The sequence below is a fragment of the Mycteria americana genome, chromosome 21 (genome assembly GCF_035582795.1).
Source record: "Mycteria americana isolate JAX WOST 10 ecotype Jacksonville Zoo and Gardens chromosome 21, USCA_MyAme_1.0, whole genome shotgun sequence".
In the NCBI taxonomy this organism is placed as follows: Eukaryota; Metazoa; Chordata; class Aves; order Ciconiiformes; family Ciconiidae; genus Mycteria; species Mycteria americana.
This window is the reverse complement of record NC_134385.1, coordinates 7,253,412-7,275,203: the sequence shown is the minus strand read 5'-3', so window position 1 is coordinate 7,275,203 and position 21,792 is coordinate 7,253,412. Positions and strand designations below refer to the sequence as shown.

Sequence of the window (21,792 nt, the reverse complement as noted above, 5' to 3'; positions counted from 1 at the left end):
GCGGAATGTGATACGGGAAAGCTTTGATTGATCTTAGGCCCTTGAGATACCCTAGAGGACAAAGGTTTCAGGCAGAAATCTCCCTAGGCACCATCAACAGCATTCCTACATCTTTGCAACTCAGGGCCATTTGGGGTGCAGAAAACAGGCATCTCTGCCCCTGGTTCTCCAGTCTGTGGCAACCTGCAGTCATTACAGCACTCACCTTGGGAGTGGGTGTAATGTAACCATTCAGTACTTGAAACCTAGCAGAGTCCCAGCTTCACAGAAACTTTAGCAAGAGAGGTGCAAAAACCCTTCCACCCAGAAAACTTCCCAGACTGATGGTCAAGCCCTTTGGAGAGGCAGGTTTAAAGATCTTTGTGTAGAGGAGTGTCTGTAGGTCAGGGCACCCAGCTCCTCCAGTCAGGTGGTGGACTAACCAGGGTCTCGTGCTGCTGGAGGAGACTCAAGGAGGAGCCCACTTTAGCAGAAAAAAGCATAAGCTGTGCAAAGAATCACAGACAGCCATTTCAGGGTCCAAATCCAACTCCCAGTGGCATCTCCGAGCAGCCCTGAGCCTGGATCATGCAGAATACTCACACTGTCCCCACCTGGGCATCCCCTATGGACCGGGCTCTGCACCCAGGTGCTGAGTGTCATCAATCCCATCCAAGGTACCTCTTTCCTCTTTGCTGAGTTGGGGACCAAGGTGCCAAACTGCACTCAGGATTTCCACCCCTGCTTAGGCAGTGCAGCACTGAAGCACTGAACTTCATGATAACTAATGCCTTCTGCTGGACCAGTGGAAATACTCACAAATTGGGTAATTAACCCTGCATATGCTACAGACTCCACCAGCACCCCCCCACTCCCACCCCACTCAAGCTATGGAAGGCTTTTACCACATGCTGGTGTCAAGGTTTAACCCCAGCTGGCAACTCAGCCCCACCCAGCCGCTCGCTCACTCCCCCCCCCCATGGGATGCAGGAGAGAATCGGAGGAGTAAAAGTGAGAAAACTCGTGGGTTGAGATAAAGACAGTTTAATAGGTAAAACAAAAGCCATGCACACAAGGAAAGTAAAGCCGGGAATTCCTTCACTCCTTCCCATGGGCAGGCAGGTGTTCAGCCATCTCCAGGAAAGCAGGGCTCCATCACGCGTAACGGTGACTTGGGAAGACAAATGCCATCACTCCGAGTGTCCTCCCTTCCTTCTTCTTCTTCCCCAGCTTTATATACTGAGCACGACAGCATATGGTGTGGAACATCCCTTTGGTCAGTGTGGGTCAGCTGTCCCAGCTGTGCCCCTTCCCAACTTCTTGTGCCCCTGGCAGAGCAGGGGAAACTGAAAAGTCCTTGACTAGTATAAACATTACTTAGCAACAACTAAAACATCCGTGTGTTATCAACATTATTCTCATCCTAAATCCCAAACACAGCACTGTATTACCTACTAGGAAGAAAATTAACTCTATCTCAGGCGAAACCTGGACAGCTGGGCATGGAGGTTCATTTAAACCTTTGACTGAGAGCTGCACAGTGTGGAATGGTCCTGATGCCGCCACACGTGGCTCCTTCCAAGGCCAGGACAGCAGAGGACACCAGGACCAACAAGGCCTGTCTTGCTCTCTTTCCCTAGCAGAGGCTACCTCGGGGCAGGTTTGAAGCACACACCAGAGTGTATGGGATGATGTTCTGTGCTGCCACCCATTATCAAGGGGTTGTGCAGAGAGAGGAGCTACAGAATTACCAGTTCAGATGATTAAGTGCTATAAGCAGGACCTCAAGCAGGACTGGACATCACTGATGGGTAGCAAACACCTACCCTTCATTGCCTGGTCTCTGGGCCCTGTTATTCATTCTCCTCTCTGCATAACAAGTATTATTCCCAGCCTGCAGGCAAGCTGTAAATATCAAAACATGCCACCTTACATTAACATTAGCAACAATATTTAAATCACATTCTAGAGGCTAATTGGCTAAAATTCAAAGGTGACACAGAGCAGCTCTTGAAGAAAGCATCAGATGTGCAGGTGTTGTTCCAACTTGCCCACACTCTCCCACTCTTTGCTACCCCTGATCTGAGAGGGCAGATCAATCACAGTTCAGGCAGTGGGGTACTGGCTTCCAGCGTATCAAAACACACATCTAAGGCTGAAGGTCTTCGCAAGGGAGAAAAGCGTGTTTCTTTTCACGATGTATACAAATAGCTGCCCAGTTGGACTGAGGCTCCAGGTTTCTAACTGGAAAGTGGAATCCCTCCTCAAGACCAGGATGGAGCAATCGGTGTGGACATCTTCCTTAAATCCCCAACTCCTAGAGTCAAGGTGTGATGTGAGACTCCATTCTTTTCACAAAGATTAAAGTATGCTCCTAGCTCCTCTGTTGAAAAGCAAACTTCAAACACGACATTTGCTGGCTCAACATCAAAAAAGCAATTAAAAAAGAACCACATTGACATTCTTCTATACAGCCAGATGTTGAAGTCAGTGTTATACTGAAGTCATTTTCATACAGATTTGTGATCCTTTAAATTTCTGAGCTTAGTGAAAAAGTACTGTACTAACCCCTCTAGGGACATGACCAATAAAATAGTAGCTGAACTGTGTACTTAGTACCTAAAACTTTGGCAATGTCCTTTACCTAAGTAGACTGCACTTCATTTTTTTCCCAATTTCCATACCTTTCCTCAAGCTTATGCCTGTATGCCGTGGAGCCATGGCCCCAAAAACTCTCCAGTTGCCCCTCACTGCAGCCCTCCAGCTGATCTCTCAGAAGCCAAAATGACGTGAGTTTGCAAGAGCAACTGAAGGTATAGTTGAGGAGAAAGGTGAAAAGAGGATGGTGCAAAGGGGTAACAGCCTTAGTCACTTTGGCTCCTCTTTTTACAAGGGAATGGCATGGCCAGAGCACACCAGTACCCACCAACATCTCCAAGCAAAGCAAGGTGCATGTGAGGCAGCATACCTTCACATACACTTCAGGCAGCGCTTAGCCCCACTTGCACTGCCATGTCTGGCCTAAAAGTTGACGCACTCTCATGGCAACAAAGAGGGATATTTCCTCTCTATATTTAGGACATGTATGAGTGCTTACAATTTGCTTAACACCTTTTACTTCAGGCTTTCACACATCATACAACACACTGGACAGGAATATGTCTTCAAGGGGTAGAATCTGACTGTCCAGCCATTCGTTTACAATGCATACCCCTCTGTCCAAGGGACTTCTAAGTGCCTGTCACATCCACCTCTGCCTGTGCCTGCACCATCCCATACTGGATGTTCTTCCAGCATTCAGTATTTGGATGTGATCCTGCAAGAAGAGCAGCTGGGATATCTATCTCTGTTTACAGGCTTAACAATGCATTCAACCACACAGAAACAGCAGCAATGCAATCCTGTGGTCATTTAGATAGAAAGAAGGAAGGACAGACAAACTGCAGCTGCAGCACGCTGAACAACCCCAGCTCTCTACCATCTCTGAGGTCTGGTGGGAGCCTTCCCCAGGTCTACACTTTGCAGGGATCCAGGGTGACTCCTGCGTTGCTCCACAGCCAGTGCAAGGTTCCCAGCCCCATCTCTGAGACTCACCATTCTCTGGCTCTTTGCCTTCTTTTTCTTTCAAATTGCACCCTCAGATGCCTGAGTTCCTCTGTACAAGGGAATTTGTGCAACTCCATGCAGATGCTCAGTGAACGGCAGGTAGGCATCAAACTGGTTTGCTGTTTGTGCTGCTTTTTGGTGGTCTCCTGCACCCCTGGTATTAGCTAGTGGTGACAGAGGGAGTGGAGGAGACCTCTGGCTGGACCCAAAGCCCCATTATAACGTCTTTCTGAGCATTTGGAACTGGAAACAGCTGTGCATAAACATTTGTGCATCTTGCCCAAAGTGTCTATGGGAGCAGCTCCCTGTCCTGCGACGCTGTGAGGAAGATGATGGCAATGACGAAGTGAAAAACTCATACCTACCCTCAGGCTTTAAGGCTGTCAAGGGCTGTGTTTTGGTCAGTTTTCCAAAGAAACTACAATAAAGCTTTGCGGTGACAGTCCTGGCTCTGCAGCTGCTCCTTGAAATCTCTCCCTGACCCCTGTAGTCTTGATGTGTCATCTTCTTACTCATACCTCTCTGTCAAGAGCCAAGAGGGATGATTGCCAATTCACTCCATCATCTCCAATATTTCTCCTCCATTCTCACCTGCCTTTGCAGTGACACCTGAGAGACTGTGAGGTGGAAGGACCCATTTGAACCATCTGGCTTGACACCCTGTCTAGCCCAGGCTGCAGAATTCACCCCGTTCCCTGTCACGGCTCCTTTCCATGCCCTATGCTGGACTCAACACTTGTCATAAATCTTTCCCTCAAGGAGACTTTGGTCAAGTCTCCTCCAGACATCTCCATGAGAAGCCCACGTCTCCAAGTCTTCTGTCCACAGCCCAGAGAGGCTGTAGCTGTGGCATGAGGACCCTTTCCACCCAGCAGGCTCCCGTGCACAGCACACCACCCAGAGCTGGGCACAGCTGCTAGCAGACTTGGTGTCACCTTCCCCTGACTGCTCAGGGGACTCCTGCCTACGTGGCTCTGACTCAGAGCATCCCTCCAATGCTGCTTCAGCTGGTTTATACCAGCTACGTCTGTGCTGTCAAATGCGTCAGATCACCCTCTCTGAAGCAAAGCAGATGTAGTTCTGGGGACAATGTGGTCCAGGGAGGGCTCCCTGCAGGCAGCATGGATCAGACTGTTCTCCATCCCAATCTCTCCCAGCAGACTGGGTGCCTATGAGTTATCCCCCATGCCCTCCCACTAGGTTTTAAAACACACAGCACATGCCTTCAGTATTGTGCTACAGAAACATCATGCTGTGACAAAGCCATCATTGTGACCTGGAAACCACTACAAAAACAATAAAAGCTCAAAAAATAAATAAAAGCTGAAAAAAAGCTGAAAAAAAGCTCAATAAAAGCTCAAAAAAGGTCAGAGCAGAGCCATGCTGAGAGCTGTTTGGACCCAGGCACTGTGCCCTGGAGGAACCCTCCTGAACAGTGGGACATGATCTGCTCATCCCCCCTGGGCCAGGGGATAAGAATCTACCTGTGGGGTGGGTGTCTTTAGCAATATGGATGTAGACGCTGTGACAAATTCATCTCATTGCTTACGCCATAAGCTCATGCTGACGTTGAGCTTCCCTTTCATGCTGCTTCTCTCTCTTTCATTGCTCCATGCCTCCTTTTTTGACATCTCTCATGCATCCCTTTTCTTGCCCTGATGTCCTCTTTCTGACTTAAATCTAAAAATTCACCTACTGCAGAAAGCAAAATAGAAGAGCAAGGAAGAGCGGAGAGGAAAAGTTGAAAGGAAAAAAATGGAACTAATCATGGCATAGTCATAACAGCAAAAAGTTAGAGATATAAAGAAAGGGGAAGGAAAAGCAGAGCAGGGGATCACAGCTGTTGGGTGGAGATGGGGAAAGATGTGCAGAGAAAGTGTGGAAAGCTTCAGTCAGGAAAATGTAGAGACAGAAGAAGAAAGGAAAAGGCCAGCCTGACTGGGGAAAGGGGAGCAATCCATCAGCGAACGTAGGGGAGCAACCAACAGGGCAGTACCGCACAACTCCAGAAAATGCAATGGTGTGGACTGGGTCACATACACCCCGCACAGCAGGCACACAGCGAATGCTTCACCAAACAGCAGGTGCCCAGGTGGGCACAGCGGCACAGTGAGGTCTGAAAGTTTCCTACAGTTAAGACCAGCCTGGAGGGCATGATAGCAGCCTGCCATGCACTAGACAGGACTATTTAGCAGAGCATTTCCCCCATTAACTCAGACACCTTCAGCCCCACTAGCCCAGACTGGCTGATTCCTTCTTTGTTCACAATTTCCATTTGCTTTATCAGTCACTGATTTTGCTGGTCTCCTTCACATCCTGCCCCTCCAAGCTCCTTGGCTGCACTTCCCCTCTGCTGACATGTCTAGGAGAGAAGCGCAGGGTCTCAGGCATTTCTGCTCTATCAGTCATTTCAACACCATCTCCTAGCGAGCTTCCCCAGGGACACAGTGACAATGCAGAGCAGAACTGCTCCGGCGCAGGCAAGGAAGATGCTCAAGGACACTTCAAAGGCTGAGTACCACGTGTCCTTGCTAGGTCTTGGCAGCTCTGTAGGAGCCAGGGTCTGTAGGGCCTGACTTCTTACCTGCACCAGGGCTGAGGCATGAGCAACAGCAAGGCTCCTTGATTGCATCTCTGCTCAGGACTTTTAGGGGCTGGACTACCAACATGGTGATGGAGCCATTCCCACCTGATGTTACCCCACAGAGGGCAGAGACCAAAGGCGGTCTGATGACCGAAGATACCACATTTTTAAATTAAGACTCCGGCCCTTCGCTTAAACTATGACACATGTCCACATCATCGCACCATCCCCCGTGGGCTTGGAGCAGAAGCTGCCTCTCACTCTGCTCCGGCAGCTTTACTTGGGAGAAGAATGGTTAGCTAATTAGCCTGGCATGCAGGTGGCTGCATCGCGGGAAGGTTTGGCGTTGGGGCTGATCCCAGCACCAGGGTGCCGATGGGAAGGCGGGCCCCACCCTTCGGACTGGGATAATATTTTTCTAATGCCTTGCAGTGGTTGGCTTTTGTTTTGCTGAGCTGTTGCTATGCACCTGAGGCTCCGCAAGGGAAGTCGGCTCTCTAGAGGAAACAACACTGGCAAAAAGTCACCAAATCATTGTTCTGGCTGCTTTCTGTGTCATGAACAAACACATGAATCTGCACTTGTTTATCGGGAGGCACAAGGGCAGGATTTTGCCGGTTATCCGCAGAGGTGATTTGTCTATTGGACCCGCTAGTCTCAGTGGCAGCAGTTAGCCCCAAAAACAAAACCAGGAAGAGACTAAGTGTTCCCATACAACTTCCAGCACAATCAGCAGCCCTCCTCGAAAGCGCCTTTTAAACAAGAAACGGGAGAGGGAAAAAACAATTAACACCAGAGACTTTATTAAAAAAAAAAAAAAAAGACAATTCTTCCATTAATCAGACCCTTATCAGCAGCAAGGTGATATAAAGCCAGGGTTTAATTGGAACTGAGAAAATGTGTTTGTGCTGGTGTGGAGAGCCTTGTCTATGCGAGCAGGAATGTGGCCTGCATCCTGTTTTCTTTACCGATGGGGGAGGTATCCTCTCCGCGATTCCTTGAAAGGCTGTGGCATGTTTTCCACCAGCTCCATGCTGGGTTTGTGAATTAGGTTCCTGCTTCTTAGCATCCTGGAGAGCAGCTTTGTGCTCAAAGGGATCCCAAAACACCGGCTATGTTTTGTAGGAAAAGAGCTGCCATCCTTCCGTTGATAGCAGCAGGTGCCTCAGCTCCTGGCACCAGCCGTCCCTTCATGCTCCACCCCATTCCCCCGCTGTCTGTGGACAGACAGACAATTCCCAAAGCAGGGAGATTTAAGATCCCAATGTTGGTTTGCTCACGGCCCACTGACCCCGTTATTCACCTGTACCTTTGCAGAGGGCAAGACAGGCAAAACCGGGTTTGTAAAGGCCGTGGGGGTCAGAGAGAAAGCCCAGTGTGGGTTGTGCTCCATCCTGCAAGAGGTGAGCGTTTCCCTGGGGGTGCTGAATGCCCTCAGCTCTCAAGGAGATCAAGAAAAGGCAACATGCAGGGGAGGATCCTTCAGTCCCTCTGCTCCTGTTATCCCATGAGGTACCTTTGAAGGCCACTTAATAATTGCCTTGTTCACGGTAAGAGCTCAGGGGCGGTGTTCAACCTCTGTCAGCTCCTTGGCTCCATCCCCAGTGCTAGGAGGGGTCTCTCTGATTCATCCAGGCCTTTCCCCTCTGCCAGAGGTGTTTTCTGCTTTATCACATCTGTGACTTTTTAGCATAGCACTCCACCACCTCATTCCATGGTGCTGTGTTAGATACTCCAGTGAACTTTCACCCACTTTTAATACCATGGCATTAACTATTAGGCTATCTTTAACACTGGGATACATAAAATTTATAAACACTTTTTCTCCTCTTCCCAGCTCCAACCTCTCAAAAAAGAAATCACAGTCATGCTATCATCCTGCTTTTTTTCAGTGCAGTTACTGCTGGGATGAACAGCCCCAGCCCAAATTCAACAGCCTTTTCTGCACCAAAACTCTAGTTGGCTTGAATGGAGATGTCACCTGCCCAAACCTCTTAGGACTATCCTTGGAGCACTGGCCACACAAATACAAAGTTTGGCTTTCCTAGGTAGGAGTGGGAACGTCACCCAAGAGCAAGTCTGCAGAAGTGTAGCAAATTCATCCAGCATTGCAGCCCAGCATAATTAAGCACCATTCTTATTCACGTCATCTCCTGGCTTTGGCATAGGTTTTATTATAGTCATTACAAAGACAGATATTACTTTTGGATTGACTCACTTGATGGGTTGATCAGCACTTTATTGTAGCCTCCAGTTATAGCACTTTTTATGGCATCCAGAAGAACTTAACCATTAGCACACTATTAGGAAGAACACTGGCAGCTGATTAAGTTGCTGAAGGTCAAAGACATTTTTCTTAATTGCTCCATGTGTGCTCCCTCCCCCTCCAACAGAGCTGGAGGGAGATCATTCTGTTTTAATAATAAAGTCACAGAGGCATACCTCGTATTTGCCGTCAAATCTCCAGGGAAAGGGTTATTCACCATTTAAGATCTTGTCTAAACTATTATGGTCTCGCTGCTGAAATGAAGTCTTGGAGATTTTCATGGCATGTATTGAAAACTACAAAAAAAAAAAAGCCATCAGGGTGACTTATTGAATTGGTTAACACATACTGCAAATAATGTGCTATTAGGGTCATAATAAAATGAATGCATGGCTATGCTGAAGGGAGGTCTCTGTCTTTGGGAGGAAAGGGAAGATGATTTTCTAGCCTCTGGTAGACTCTCACAACTCCTAGGTATATTGCCAGAAAAAAAAACATCATGGACAAGAGATCCTGGAGTTCATGAAAGTCTTTCTGATCAGCCTTGTCATTCTTTCCTTTGAAGTGCAGCTCTTCAGGTGTTTTCCCATTAATTCACAGGGGAAGGCTGCTCAGCAAGGTGTTCATACCCTGTCCTCCAGATTACACCAACTGCTCAGTGAGCTGTACTTCCAGCGTGCTCCAGATGCACTACAGGAATGACGATTTCCAGCGCAGACTCTTTAACTGAGGCAGTGGCATCCTTCCTCCCCTTCACCAACACAACTGGAGAAAGAGAGTTTGTTTAAATCAGAAAACAAGCAGTTTTCCCCTCTGTGCTCCTCATCTCAGCAGCATGCACCCTCTGGGATCCCAGCAGAAGGCAAAAGGGAGGATACCCCTCCACTGCATTGCTTCAAAACAAATCCACACTGTGAGCCTGGGAAAGCAACCACCAGCCTCGTGCTCCTGGAGAGGGTGCACGTCCAGTGGTGAGACATGGCTCTGCTGACTGCTTGCTTTGGCTGCAGGGCAAGTTGAAGGCTTCAGCTCCCTCCTCATCCAGTGTGTTGCTAAGGGCACTCACACCTCCCATGCTTCACCAAGCTCCTTGTGGGATCAAGGATATACTTACGTGGAGCTCATTGCCAGGGTGGGCCATGAGCCTGTATTCACTACCCAGTACCACTAACAAACAGTTTCAAACAATGTGATTACTTTATCTGACTGTGCCTATTTAAATTTTCTGCTTCAGCTTCCACCCTCTCACAAGCCTCCTGCTATCACCTGAGATGAGAAACCAAAATCACTAGAAGCCATTTCTGTGGTAAATTCTACCTGCAAAAGCTCAATGATCTTGGTGGCCTCCCACACTTCAGAGTCTCAGCCAGATATTTAGCTGCTCGTGGGGCTTCATCTTTCAGCTCCAGACTCATCTGACCCAGCTGAAGTCACTAAACCATCAGAAACCTCCTCCCTTGCTTCTCCTGAGTGGGATTTCTACCAGCTCAGTTTGCCCACCAGGGTTTAGTCTAGCTAAACCCAGAGATTTTTAGCTAGACTAACTGACTCTAAATCTGAGTCAATGCTAGGGAGAAAAGGGGGGATGAGGACTGAAGGGTGCAGGGTTGACCTATTGCAGGTTGTTGCCACTTCAAGAAGCCTTTCCCTCAGGGAGGTCAGTGAAACCATTTTGCTTTTGCAGGGCAACCTGATGGAGCAGTGCTTTGAAGAGGAACATGCTGTTTCGTTTTAAGAAGGGAGTAGCTGTAAGGTCTCCTCAAAGGTCTTACAGAAGTTAGATGGGTGAGAGACACCCAGTTACTCATCAGTGAGCAGGTGTGAGGTTGAGGAAAGGACTTCAGACAGGCTCATAGGCAGTGTAATGCTCCTGCTGAGTGTCAGAGGAAGGTGTGACAGATGGAGATGTGCTTCACCCAACAGTTTTATGCCAGTTCCACCTGCTTCAGCTTTCCTACCAATCCCCTCTTAAAGGAAGTGATTAAGGGTTAAACTTGAGACCTAGTTCCCATGGGGGGGATTTCAGTATTTTATACTTCACTGTTGCCTGGGTCAGATAAGACAGGCTGTGGTCCGTTACTGTGATGCCTAGACCTGGGCATGACATCCAAAGAGCCCATGGCTTTCCTTGCCCCACAGCTAGGAGATCCTGAAGATGTGGGATGCAGCTGACCACAGAGAGCTCACCAGCCTGTGGCAGAAGGCATGAATTATGGAGCTGACATCCAGTGTAGATCCACTTGTTTCTCACTCCAGCCAGCTCAAGACAACCAGTCAAGTGAATATTCTTCATACCTAAGGATACTGGAGCTACAGATGAGATTTGGCAACTTTAAACGCAGAAGTTTAATCAAGCCCTCTACTTCCTTGGCTAGAACTACCCATTGACACGTGCCATATCCTGCCATAGTCTGAGGGTGCAAGCCCAAGCATAGGGCTGTGCCCTGGCCACAGCTGAGATGACTGGAGAACCTCCTAGTGGTGGAGGACACTGAGAAGCTTCCATTCCATTGAACTACATTATTCTAAACTTGGCATTACAGCAGAAATGTTCACAGGAGGTATTTCCCAGAGAGACCTTTTGCAGAATACCTGCCTCAGTGACCTTGTAGCTTCAGCTTTAGGTAGACGCAAGAGTGAAAGATTTCTGTAATAGATTGAATCCTACCAATAGAGACACAGCTGCTGGGTAGGCTACCAGTACTGTCTGGAGCATCTGTATTGCTGGTCCATATTCAACCTCCACAGAGCCACTGACCTTGTAGCTCAGGCCAGAGGTGCCAAAACCAAAGGCACGGGGACCAGCTGTTGACCCATGGCAAAGCATCACTCTGCACCCATCATTCAGTGTCCCTTCCCCTCCTGTTGCACCATAGGTCTTATTTCATAAGGCCCAGCTCTTCTGCAGGGTGACCCAAACCAAAGCAGGGCAAAATTACAAAATGCCAGGCAGGACAATCTTCTAACAAAGCAGGTATCTGTCATGGACAGCTTTTTCTTTCCATGGAAGCATCAAAGGCTGGCCTTGAAAAGGCATCTACCCAAATACGTCTCACTCAAAGCATCCTCCTATTTTCATGTCAACAAGTCTTCTCCTGAGCAGAACCTATCAGTTCAACAAATGTGAGACGTGAACAAAGTCCCACTAAAAAAAATATTGCCTAACCTGGTGAGCACAGAACTGTCCCACAGTACAGAAGGCAAGTTAGCTTCCTGTGGGCCATCTATAAAGGCTCTTCCTCAGGAACTCCTGCTGCAGAAAAAATGCCAGTCACATGCAGGGCACAAGATGTCCACTTTTATGGGAATTGTCAATCATAAAAAGGACTGCTGAATCAAAAAGTTGTATCTTATGAAAGATACCCTAGTACTTAGACTTAGACTTTGGACATTGCCTGCTTTCCTGAATTTTCCTCTTTAATAAAGTTTTGTTATTCTGTTCTTTCCTGATAAGTGTGAGAATTTATAAAGTATGCCTCCTTCAACCTACTTCAGCTAATCTTTATCACTAAATTCAGTAACCTCAGAATAAGCTCATCCTCTCTTCTCCATTTTCACCCTAATTAAGATTCTCTTAAGTATCTCCCCTGTCTTCTTCCCTCGGGTGATACCTAGTTAGCTCTTGTAATTAAAACTGTACCCAAAGGGCTGGGCTTTGCACAGATGTTGGCATTGTTCCAAGCAACACCATGGGGTTACTGCCAGGCTCAGGTTGCTCCTCAGCACTGGGTGGGACACTTGAGGGGCCTTATATAAGATCATAGCAAGGAGTTCTTTTGAGATTTTTAGGTCAGGGCCTCAGGGCACTTTTCTGGGCCTGTGGTATTTCTAAACTGGTTATCCAGATACTTTGAATTCCAATATTTACTTCTGTAGTACTCACCGGTGAGTCCAAAGTTTCCTGAAGTGAATGTGGAGAGCCTACCCTAGCAGATTTTCCATCTTTCAGCCCTATCCGGAAATTTTCCTCTGTTCATTGAACTTAGGGCCAGAAAAAAAAAAACAACCCACCCACAAATGGTTTAGTTCAAATTCTGTCTCTCCTTGTTTGAATGTCTTGCTTCAAGTCCACATACTGTAGCAGGGCTGGAGAGCATTTCTTACGGTCACACCTCCAGCAAATGCGATGCTCCCCTTGTGCTATTACTTTCACAGCTGGCTGGGCCACAAGCTGCCCGAGCAGGCGTGCTTTGTTCTCCGAGACCAAGGGCTGACTAAGGCCATAGTTCTTCTGTGAATTAAGACAGATGAATAAAAGGCTGGGCCCAAGGCTGGCTCAATAGACATTCCAGACGATAGGGAAATCTTTCTTGGGAAATGAATGAATTTCCAACAGCCCTCAGCTTCCTTGTTCACACCACCTGAAATCAGTCCAAGCAGGACACTGTGGAAATTACCCTAAACAGGCAAAATTTTCAGGCCTGTTCCGGAACAAGGTTGAGCAGAAGAAGGGAGAATTGCTCCTTAGATATTATACATAGGACATTTGCAGTGTTTCAGGGTACCTTTTTTTTCCTGTTTACCTGTCACTTGAATTCAAGGTCCTTTTTATCAAGGACCTTTATCATTAAAGTCACAGAGACTATGACTTACTGTCATAGAAACATCTGAAGGAATGTGATTTTCACACACTCTAACACCAAGTCACAGGGTGGAGGCTTGGCCACGGGTGATGCAGCTCAGCTAAGAAAGCTGGGCAATAGGAAAGGATGGGGCTGTAGCTCTCTGAACTACTGTTCCCAGGAAGCCATGGAAACCTATGAAGAAGTGCTATGGTTTCTGGGTATGCAGCAAGCACAGTGCTACCTATTATGTTAATGTTTCTTTTTTATTCCCTTCTCAGCTGTACCATGAGATTCACTGAGTTAGCTACACCAGAATAATCTATGGTGTGGTCTTCATGCAAAGACGACCATCGAATGGATGATGACTTTTTAACTGTACTTAAAAAAAAAGTTAAAAACAATCAGCAAAACTCAGATCTAGGAGTTAGTGGGCGCAGGAAATGGTGCGTGGTTGCTCTGTCCCTGCAGTGCTGACACCCACAGTCACAGAGCTGCTAAGAGAGTTATAGGCAAAGGACTAAACCATGGGAAAACATTAACAGGATCCCTTGGCACAAGGATTCAAGCTGGTCTCAGCATCCACAGCCCTAAGCACAACAGGTTGGGGATTATTTCACATCTATCTTCCCATCGACATCTAGAAAGGCACAAAGTATTTATTTTAAGTTAAGGAATGTTTAAGTCAGATAGATGGATTCACTTTGAACTGAAATTTGCTCAAGACTGTTCACAAGACTACACAGCCTCCCCATTCTCACCCAGCTTTGCTGTCCCACTCAGTTTCACAGTGCTTTTGGCCATCTGGGTTTCTTTCATTTCATCAACCACTACCCAGCCATCAAATAAGGAAGAAAAACAGTATTGACTTTTGTCATTATTTATTACAAATTAAATTTTGCAAATTACTAAAAAAATCAATAGATTTAAATAAATATACAGATTTCAGGATGCTACATATGGCATTGTGCAATAAGTCACTTAAAGATGAGACATTATACACACAAGGAGATATACATAGGTATTTACAGCAGTAGTTTTATTTTAAATTACTAGGCTCACATTAAACCATGTGCAAAGTTTCCTCTGGAACAAACCCTTTCAGGATTTTTTTTAGAATGACTCAAACTTTCAGAAGGTCAAATATAAAAAAGTTTATCTGCAGCTTTGGGGACCAAATGATTAGTTTGCCATTTCATTTATGATACAATCAATTGGTCTCATTCCCCCCCCCCCCCCTCTAGGGCATAAAGCAAAATCAAGGGAGTATTTTGTATGCCCAATGGGACTACACTTGCCACAGCCACAGATTTTGGTCCACCACCAACTTCAAGCAGCCTTTTTAAATGCTCATGTGTAATACTGGATTGGGCAGCAAGGGGGACCCAACAGTGGTTCCAGGAAAGCAATTACTTATCTGCACAAACCAGATGACAGCTGCAGCCACGATTTATAATAGAAGTTAATCTGCCCAGGCAAACGAAAGTGCATTTGTGATACAGCTTCAGAGCCGTAAGATTGCGTTTGCCTACAAGATTGGTTTCTAGGTCCTGGGCTCAGTGTTTTTTCCAAATTACTCCTTCCCTCCTCTGGGCCAGCAGCACTGTGCTGCTCCAGGCCTGGGGAAGCAGCCACGATTCTGGAATGAGTTTAAATCCAAGCCTTTCTTCTAAAGCTGTGCAGACTGCGCTGTGCTCTCTTCTCAGTGATCCTTTTCTCCACATCAATCCCACCTGGCTGGCCCTTGCCTAATGCATTCTCTATTCAGGTTATACTTCTCATAGTGACATGCTATCCATATACTGATCATTTATTATATAAAAGTCCAACTCAGAGGCCTGATCTAAGTGAAGCAGCAAGCAAGCCTTTGTGTGCTTTTTTCCCACCACCCATCTTCTCTGCCCCTAGCCTTTCCTTTCAGGCAGAGCTGAAAGAAAGCTGGGATATTAGGTTAAGAGCTGGAAGTACTCTACCCCACTAAGGGTACATCCAAGGAGATGAGACAGATTCACAGCACTGAACTCATCCAGACTAGCAGCTCGGCTCTGCCTCGGACCCAGCGGGGCTCCCTCCCCCAGGCTACGTGGGGCTGCATGCACAGGGCTCCCGCAGAATTACAGCTCCACTTCAGCCTCCCCATCCCTGCTGTGCCTGATGGCAGGGGTCATGCTTGGATTTGATGCAAGCTCCAGTGTAAGCAAACTATCCTCCACCTAAAGAAGAGCCACTTAAGGACAGCCCTTCAGTGAATTTCTCAGCCAAAGAATGCCACTGACTACTCAGTTGGCTTTCAGGCTTCTAGATGATACATATTCTTTTAATAAAGAACTGGGAGCTGTTTTACCATGGGAGTCTCATTCATACGCACATCACGCTGTCTGACAAGTAAGAGAAAAGTGCAAAGGTGGGCTCAGACAGGTCATGCTGGAGGCGGTTTATCCCTGCCAAACCACCTCTGAATGGGGCCAAGCTGGAACCACGCTCAAACATGGCTCTAAGGCAGAGCAGACCAGGCCAGTGATATGGGCTCAGTGCTGCCAGGTCCAGAACTGCACAGAGCCGTCTGGTTTGTAAGCGATTCAAGCACCCAGCACGGGCTGACCTTCTGCCTAGGACTCCAGTGCAGAGTTAAGCTAGTACTCTACCAGCAAGACCCTTGCCTGATCCAAAAAGGCACAATCAGCTCCACGACACATCTATGACTGTATAGAGAGACAGTTTTCCCTTTACAACAGTCTCTGGAGTGCATGCAGTACTGGTTCACACAACAGGAGCATGGAGACTTCCACTTCTTCCGCCTTCCACTCATGGCCTTTCCTTCAGCTCTAACTACCGACAGCGGAGTTAGTGGCACCCACAGGACTCCAAATTCTTCTGGTGAACTTGGTATGCACCTGTTTCTTATCTCTTCTTCTTCCGGATGTTTTTCTTCCAAGGCAAAACTGTTGGCTGTACGTTCCTCTGAGAACGATGCTGATGCTTGCCGAACCGCAGACTGGAGACGGCAAGATCCCTGTAAACAGAAGAGACACTACGTTCATTCTGCAGTCCATTTTCCTACTACTCAGCAACAGCCCATATTATGATATTTATCTACCCCTCACCAAGTTTTTTTGGGGGTAGAAGACGGGGGAAGGAAGAGGGGCAATTTCTAGCTGTAGCTGTATTAAGCCACAGCAGAGATCCATCTAGCCCAATATCCCCTTTCCACCAGTGGCCAGTGGCAGAGGCTTCAACGAGTCCTGCAGCAGGGCACGACCCAAGTGATGCTTCCCCAGACCTGCCTTTCAGAAATTGTTCCCATTGCATCTGATTTAACTGCCACCAACAGACCAATCCTCTTTCAATTTGCCAACTCCCTTTAACTCATTTACAATCCTAGAGTCCATGGTTTCTTCCAGCAGTGAGTTCCACAACTCACTGATGTGATGTGAGAAAAGCTATTTCCTTTGGTCCAAAGCTGCTGCAAAATCAATCAATTTCCTACATGATGCCATCCCTCCCCTCCTTCTTGTACATCACCCATTTGCCTGTCCCATAGCAGAGGAACTTCCCACTCCAGTCAAGAATTACATCTTATGTAATATTCCTTTAGTTTTGGAAGGACACAAGCAACCCTGGTTCCCTCAGCTGTTAGCCTTCAGTTCTACAGAGAGCAGAAATAGTCAACTCTACTCATTTAAAGGGAGACAAGAGGGGGAAAGTCAGGTCAAATCCAAGTGGCAACTGCAGTTTGGGGTCACAACCGCAGATTTTAAAGTGCTTATGAGGAAAGTTCAGAGCAGGTTTAAGTGGCATGCTCACCTGAGAGCTCTCAGCAGGCCACGATGGGAAGGCCTCACACCACCGCTCTGCGGAGACTTCATTGATGCTCCAGAGCTCACTGGGAGCTTCGGACTCTGGAGGTACCTAATAAGCAAGAGGAGATGCATGAAGCACTCATATCCAGCCATGCTATGGTAAGTACCAGGGGGAGTGTCGCTCTCATGTCACCAGTGACGGACTAAGACAGTTGAATGCATGCTTTGAAGGGTTAATTGCAGCTATTTGAGAGATACTTATAGCTCACTTTCACTTCTATCCCCTTCTGTCCTCCCTTTATTCACAGTCATATTTAATCACTGGGGATTTTAACTATTGCCTTGATATGAAATTAATGACAGATCTCTACAGTGACTTTGCTCCCCACCTCCCCACAGTGTAAGCACGCCTATACCGCTGGCTGAAGCGAGACAACTGAGAGCCCACGTGCACTACAAAAAGAGCTGGGCCCAGAAGATATTTGACTTCAAGTCCCAGCTCTCAGCAGTCCTACTCTCCTGCAGCCTCTCCCACCTGAGCCATGCAGGAGACACTGGTGTCCCAAAGCTTCGCACCCTCTGCCTGTCCCTCTCCCAGCGTGCTGCCAGCTCCTCCCTTCCCACCAGCACACCCAGCACTTCCTCAGCCTCCTGGCAGCAGGAGGGAATGGAGGGAACATTGCTTCACATCAGCTAGTAAAGACAACAAAAACACCCTAACCACCCTTTGCCAGGGCTATGAAAGCCACTAGAAAAGCTCCAGCTGTTTGCAAAGAGCCGCACAGCCATCCCCAGGGAGACTGCAGAGTTACTCCAGCTCCTAATCTTTGTCTGTCTGCTTGCACCCTTGCCGAACAGCCCCCAGGGACATCCCCAGGACCCCACTGACTTACCCAGGCTTCACCTGGCAGAAGGTGGCACAGATGTTGTCCCTCGAGTGCGAGCACTCGCACCTGCTGAGCGATCTCTTGCGCCGCCTTGGCGGGCTTCCCAAGCCATAGGGAGCAGTGTGTCTGTTAAAAACAAAAGAAATCAGCTTTGCAACTAACTTTTTGTTAGCCAACAGGTTTATAACACAGTCCTGGGAGGCAGCCAAGCCAGTGCCTGGATAATAAAAGACATCTATAGACATAAGGTGAAAAGGTCACTGATATGTCTAAGCCTTTAAACTCCAGCTCCTCTCCCACCTACTGTTTTCCCCACCCTACCCCTCCCAGGGAGATTGCCGTGCCAGTATGTGCTGGGTTGCAAGTGGAAATTTCTCTCCTCGCAGCAGCCCAGGCACCCATGCAAGGGTCGCCACATGGGCTGGGAGAGCTGGCAGTTCACCTGGGTGGCAAAGCACACAAGGAGCGTGGCTGCCCCGGTCCACCAGCAGCAAGCAGCCAGTTTCTCAAGCACAGAGATGTCAGGGCTCTCCCCCCGCCCCCGTGGGTTTTAACACACAGGACGTAGTACAAATCAAGGTGTCTTGGGGCCATAACAGGTTCTTCTGATCACACCATGCTTTCAGAGCTGTTAGCACATTCCCGCTCCATCTTTGATCGCAATCTACTCTCCCAGAGGGTTTAGGATTGGCAGTGACTGCAACTATTCTCTGAGCAAGCAGTGAGTTGTAATTGCACGTTAGCAAGCATGATTATAACCACACCTGAGTACATGTGTTTTGCTACAGTGTGATGGCCATTGGTCTGAAACTGCTCGGAAAGCTGCTTTAGCATTCTTGAGGGCAGGACTTGGCAGCCACGGGACTTCAGTGCCAGCCCACCGCTGCCTCATTAACAATACTGGCACTCAGGGTTACAGTTCTCAAGCGGGTAGAGTAACTTTCTGACTTGCAGCTATAACACCTTGGTGTTGCTTTCGGCTTGCAGTGGTACAAAATCTCAGAAAAAGATGAACCCGTGAGGAGGCAGCGCCCTGGGCTTTCACTACCCTCCCCTGTGGGTTATACTGAAACTCCTGAGCAGAAGCACGGCTTGTCCCTTTCTAGATGTTGGAAAGGACTGGACTTGCAACGCTCTCCGGAGCAGGTGCTACAAGAGCCTCACAGCACTGGGACCCCTTCTCACTTTCCTCTAACCTAACCCCATCCTCGATCAGAAAGTACAGTCACTTACTTATCGACAGAGCCACCTCCCCCAGAAAGCTACGTTCACGCTTACCCAGGTGTGTTGACCCAGATGATATCCAGGTGACAGAAGTAAATGCATTCCTTATCCAGCCAGCTGTTGCAGGAACATCTCTTGGTCCTCGGGTGCGCGGCGCTGGCTGCGGCCAGGTGGGACTCCGGCGGAGGATGGCCCGTACCTGCAGCAGAAGGAGGAAGGGATGAGCTGCAGGCTCGGTGCAGAGCGCTGGAGTGCCCGTCGGTATGTCACCTCTGCAATTACACCTCCGGTAAGGATTACGGCGATTTCAACGTGCAGGCGGTTTTACAGGAGGTGCAGCCTTGCCGATTAGGCTGCGGGCTCATAAAGGACTTGCATAATAACCCTGGCAGCCGCAGAGGCTACCCCCGGAGCGAGGGCACGGCGAAGCCACCGTGCCATGCCCCCCACCCCGCAGCCAGCCTCCGGGCAGACCCCGGGCACCCTCCGGCACCCCACGCAGCCCCACTGCCCCAGCCGGGGGGGGGGGGGGGGGGGGGGGGCGCAGACGGGTCCCTCCGCCAGAGCAGGCACCCCCGGGGCACCGAGCCCCGCTCCAGCCCGGGGCTCACCATCTTCCAGGAGGGTGCAGAGGGCGAGCGCCAGCAGCACGGCGCCGGCGGGGTGGCTGGGCATGGCGGCGGGGCTGGGACGGCTGGAGAGAGGTGGAGCTCTGGGGGGTTTTCCTCGTGTTTTTTCGTCCTTGCCCCCCGGCTCTCCCGCTGCTCCTCCGTGCGGTGCCTCAGCCGGAACCGCCGCGGCGCGTCTGGGGCCGGCGGGCGCCTGGCAGGTGCTTTATAGCCCCGCCGCCGCCGCGTCACGGCTCCGCTCCGCCCCGCCGCGTGGAGCGGCCCGCGGGAAACAAGCGGGGCGCGGGCACGCGTGGGGGGCGGCGGCGCTCTGCGGGGCGGCCCCGCCGGGAGACCTCCGCGCCACCCTGCCGCCCGCTCTCAGCCCCGCCGCTCCGCGGGCTGCGCGAAACACGCGTGGGGCCCGCACCTCCCCGCGCCGCGAGTGGGGGTGGGGGCGGTGCGGGGGAGAAAGTTGCCGGGAGGTGGCGGAGAGTGGATGCAGCGTGGGGCGGTCGTGCGGGGGGCGACCGGGGCGGGGGGGGGGGGGGGGGGAGCACCGTGTGCGGGCAGCTCTGCGGCGCGGGGTTTGTACTTCGTGGAGGGCCACGAGTGGGAGCTGCTCCTGCCCCCGCGGCGTGGCTGGGGTTGGGGGTCGGAGCCTGCCGGCAGCAGGTGAAGGCAGGAGGTAGTTTGCAGCCGCCGCCGGCAGATGGAGCGGCAGGGGTGCAGGCAGCGCGTGCCGCCGTGGGAGCCCGCTGGCCGCCTGCCCCACGCGTGGGGCTTGATCCCGGCCCCGGGCGCTTCCCCCCAGAGGGTCCTCCAGGCTGCCCGCAGCCCCACGCTGCTCCTCCGGGCATGGCAAAAAACGGGCAATTGAAACTACACTGTTTCGCGAGCTAACCTGGTCTGCACAGGAAAGCCGATTTAACCCGGGTAAGCGAGGTAGAATTCAAGACAAGTTAAATTTCAAGTAAAATTGTTACTCAATTCAAGAAAATACAACTGTTAAATGAAAGTCCCTGCTTTCCCTCTCCCTCTTTTCTTCATGAAAGCAGTTTAAAGTCCTTTGCTAGGTTGAGCAATTAAAATTTCTTGCAATAAAACTGTCCGACCACTGTCTGATTTTGCTTCAGCATTAATGATGGCATACTCGACACTATCTGCACATTTTTAGGATACAAAGAATGTAAAATATAGAAGTCACCTGCTGGCATGCACGAGGAGACAGGCAAAGTAGCTTCATCTTGCCCATCGTGTGTGTCATGCAGAAGTAGGAAACTGTCCTCCAGAGAAGCATTGGGTACTGACCACAACAGGGATGGATCACAGCTTCCAGGCACCCCGCATCCCCTGGGGCCACCGCTCCAGCTCAGAGAGGCAGATCCTGGCTTCACAAATCTTGGGTAAATCTTGGGAGTGGAGTAAGCCTAGGAGCACGAGCAGGTTAGAAAAGCCAGCAAAGAGCTACTGCACTTGACTTTCTCAAGATGTTTTTAAAGGCTTCTTAAGAAAGGGAGTGTATTTTTATTTGTTTACAACGAACAGTGTAGGGTTTTATTGCACTGTTGTCATGAACAGATGCAAGATGATGGAAATTACAGTGTGAGGTCTCATGCAAAGTGTAACACGTGCACGGGGAATGGAAAGAGAAATAAGAAAAAGTGCAGTGAGCCAGAGTGTGGAAAACTGCTTTCATCTGAGCAATAGCTTCTGTGCACAGCATCTCATGGAAGTAAAACGGCTTACAATTGCATTCCTGCAAACAATGACAAGAGGCTTTAACACTCACTCAGACCAAGCAGCAGTGTGAATCCCTCTCTGTATTCATGCAAAATGCATGCAGAAGATGTGTGCAGGGGAAAACCCATAGTGGGATCAAAAAGGTATGCTCAGGGGAAATTATTGCTCTATTCACCAAACAACTCTGACTATGATGGCACATGAGAGCACAGATACTGTCAAGAGCTCCATTTACTGAGTGGGGATGAAGTGAGGGGGCAGGGGAGGCCAGAGCAGATGAAAAATGTACATCTGGGGAATGGAGCTAAAATTGCAGGGTAGAGAACATGCTAGGCAGAGAAAATCAGGAATAGTGAAAATTTTATTTTAAAATAATAAGAAAACAAAGATATAACTGATAAAATAAAGCTTCAGTGTGAGAGGCAAACAAGTAGAGGGAAGTTTTTAACCTCTGTACCTATGCAACAATCATTCTAAAGAAAACAGGGAAATACAACAGCAGCATTATCTGTTACAGCCCATATTCCAGGTGT

The 21,792-nt window shown here is 49.1% G+C and overlaps 1 protein-coding gene across 1 annotated transcript; it reads right to left on the bottom strand.

Annotated features, from left to right (window-relative positions):
• Positions 1-13,888: 13,888 nt before the first annotated feature.
• On the bottom strand, positions 13,889-19,701 carry EDN2 (endothelin 2). Its single transcript, XM_075522454.1, has 5 exons — positions 19,520-19,701; positions 18,963-19,107; positions 17,691-17,810; positions 16,802-16,906; positions 13,889-16,010 (listed from the first exon to the last, which is right to left on the bottom strand). The coding sequence occupies exons 1-5, from the start codon at positions 19,581-19,583 to the stop codon at positions 15,899-15,901; spliced, it is 546 nt and encodes a 181-aa protein (XP_075378569.1). The 5' UTR covers positions 19,584-19,701; the 3' UTR covers positions 13,889-15,898.
• Positions 19,702-21,792: the final 2,091 nt, after the last annotated feature.

Excerpts from the sequence above, each read along its gene's own strand:
- EDN2 (XM_075522454.1), bottom strand. The coding sequence starts at position 19,583 with ATGCCCAGCCACCCCGCCGGCGCCGTGCTGCTGGCGCTCGCCCTCTGC. Across the intron at positions 16,907-17,690 it reads TTCTGCCAGGTGAAGCCTGG|GTACCTCCAGAGTCCGAAGC; the intron begins GTAAGTCAGTGG and ends CTTGCTTATTAG. Across the intron at positions 16,011-16,801 it reads GGCCTGCTGAGAGCTCTCAG|GGATCTTGCCGTCTCCAGTC; the intron begins GTGAGCATGCCA and ends TTCTGTTTACAG.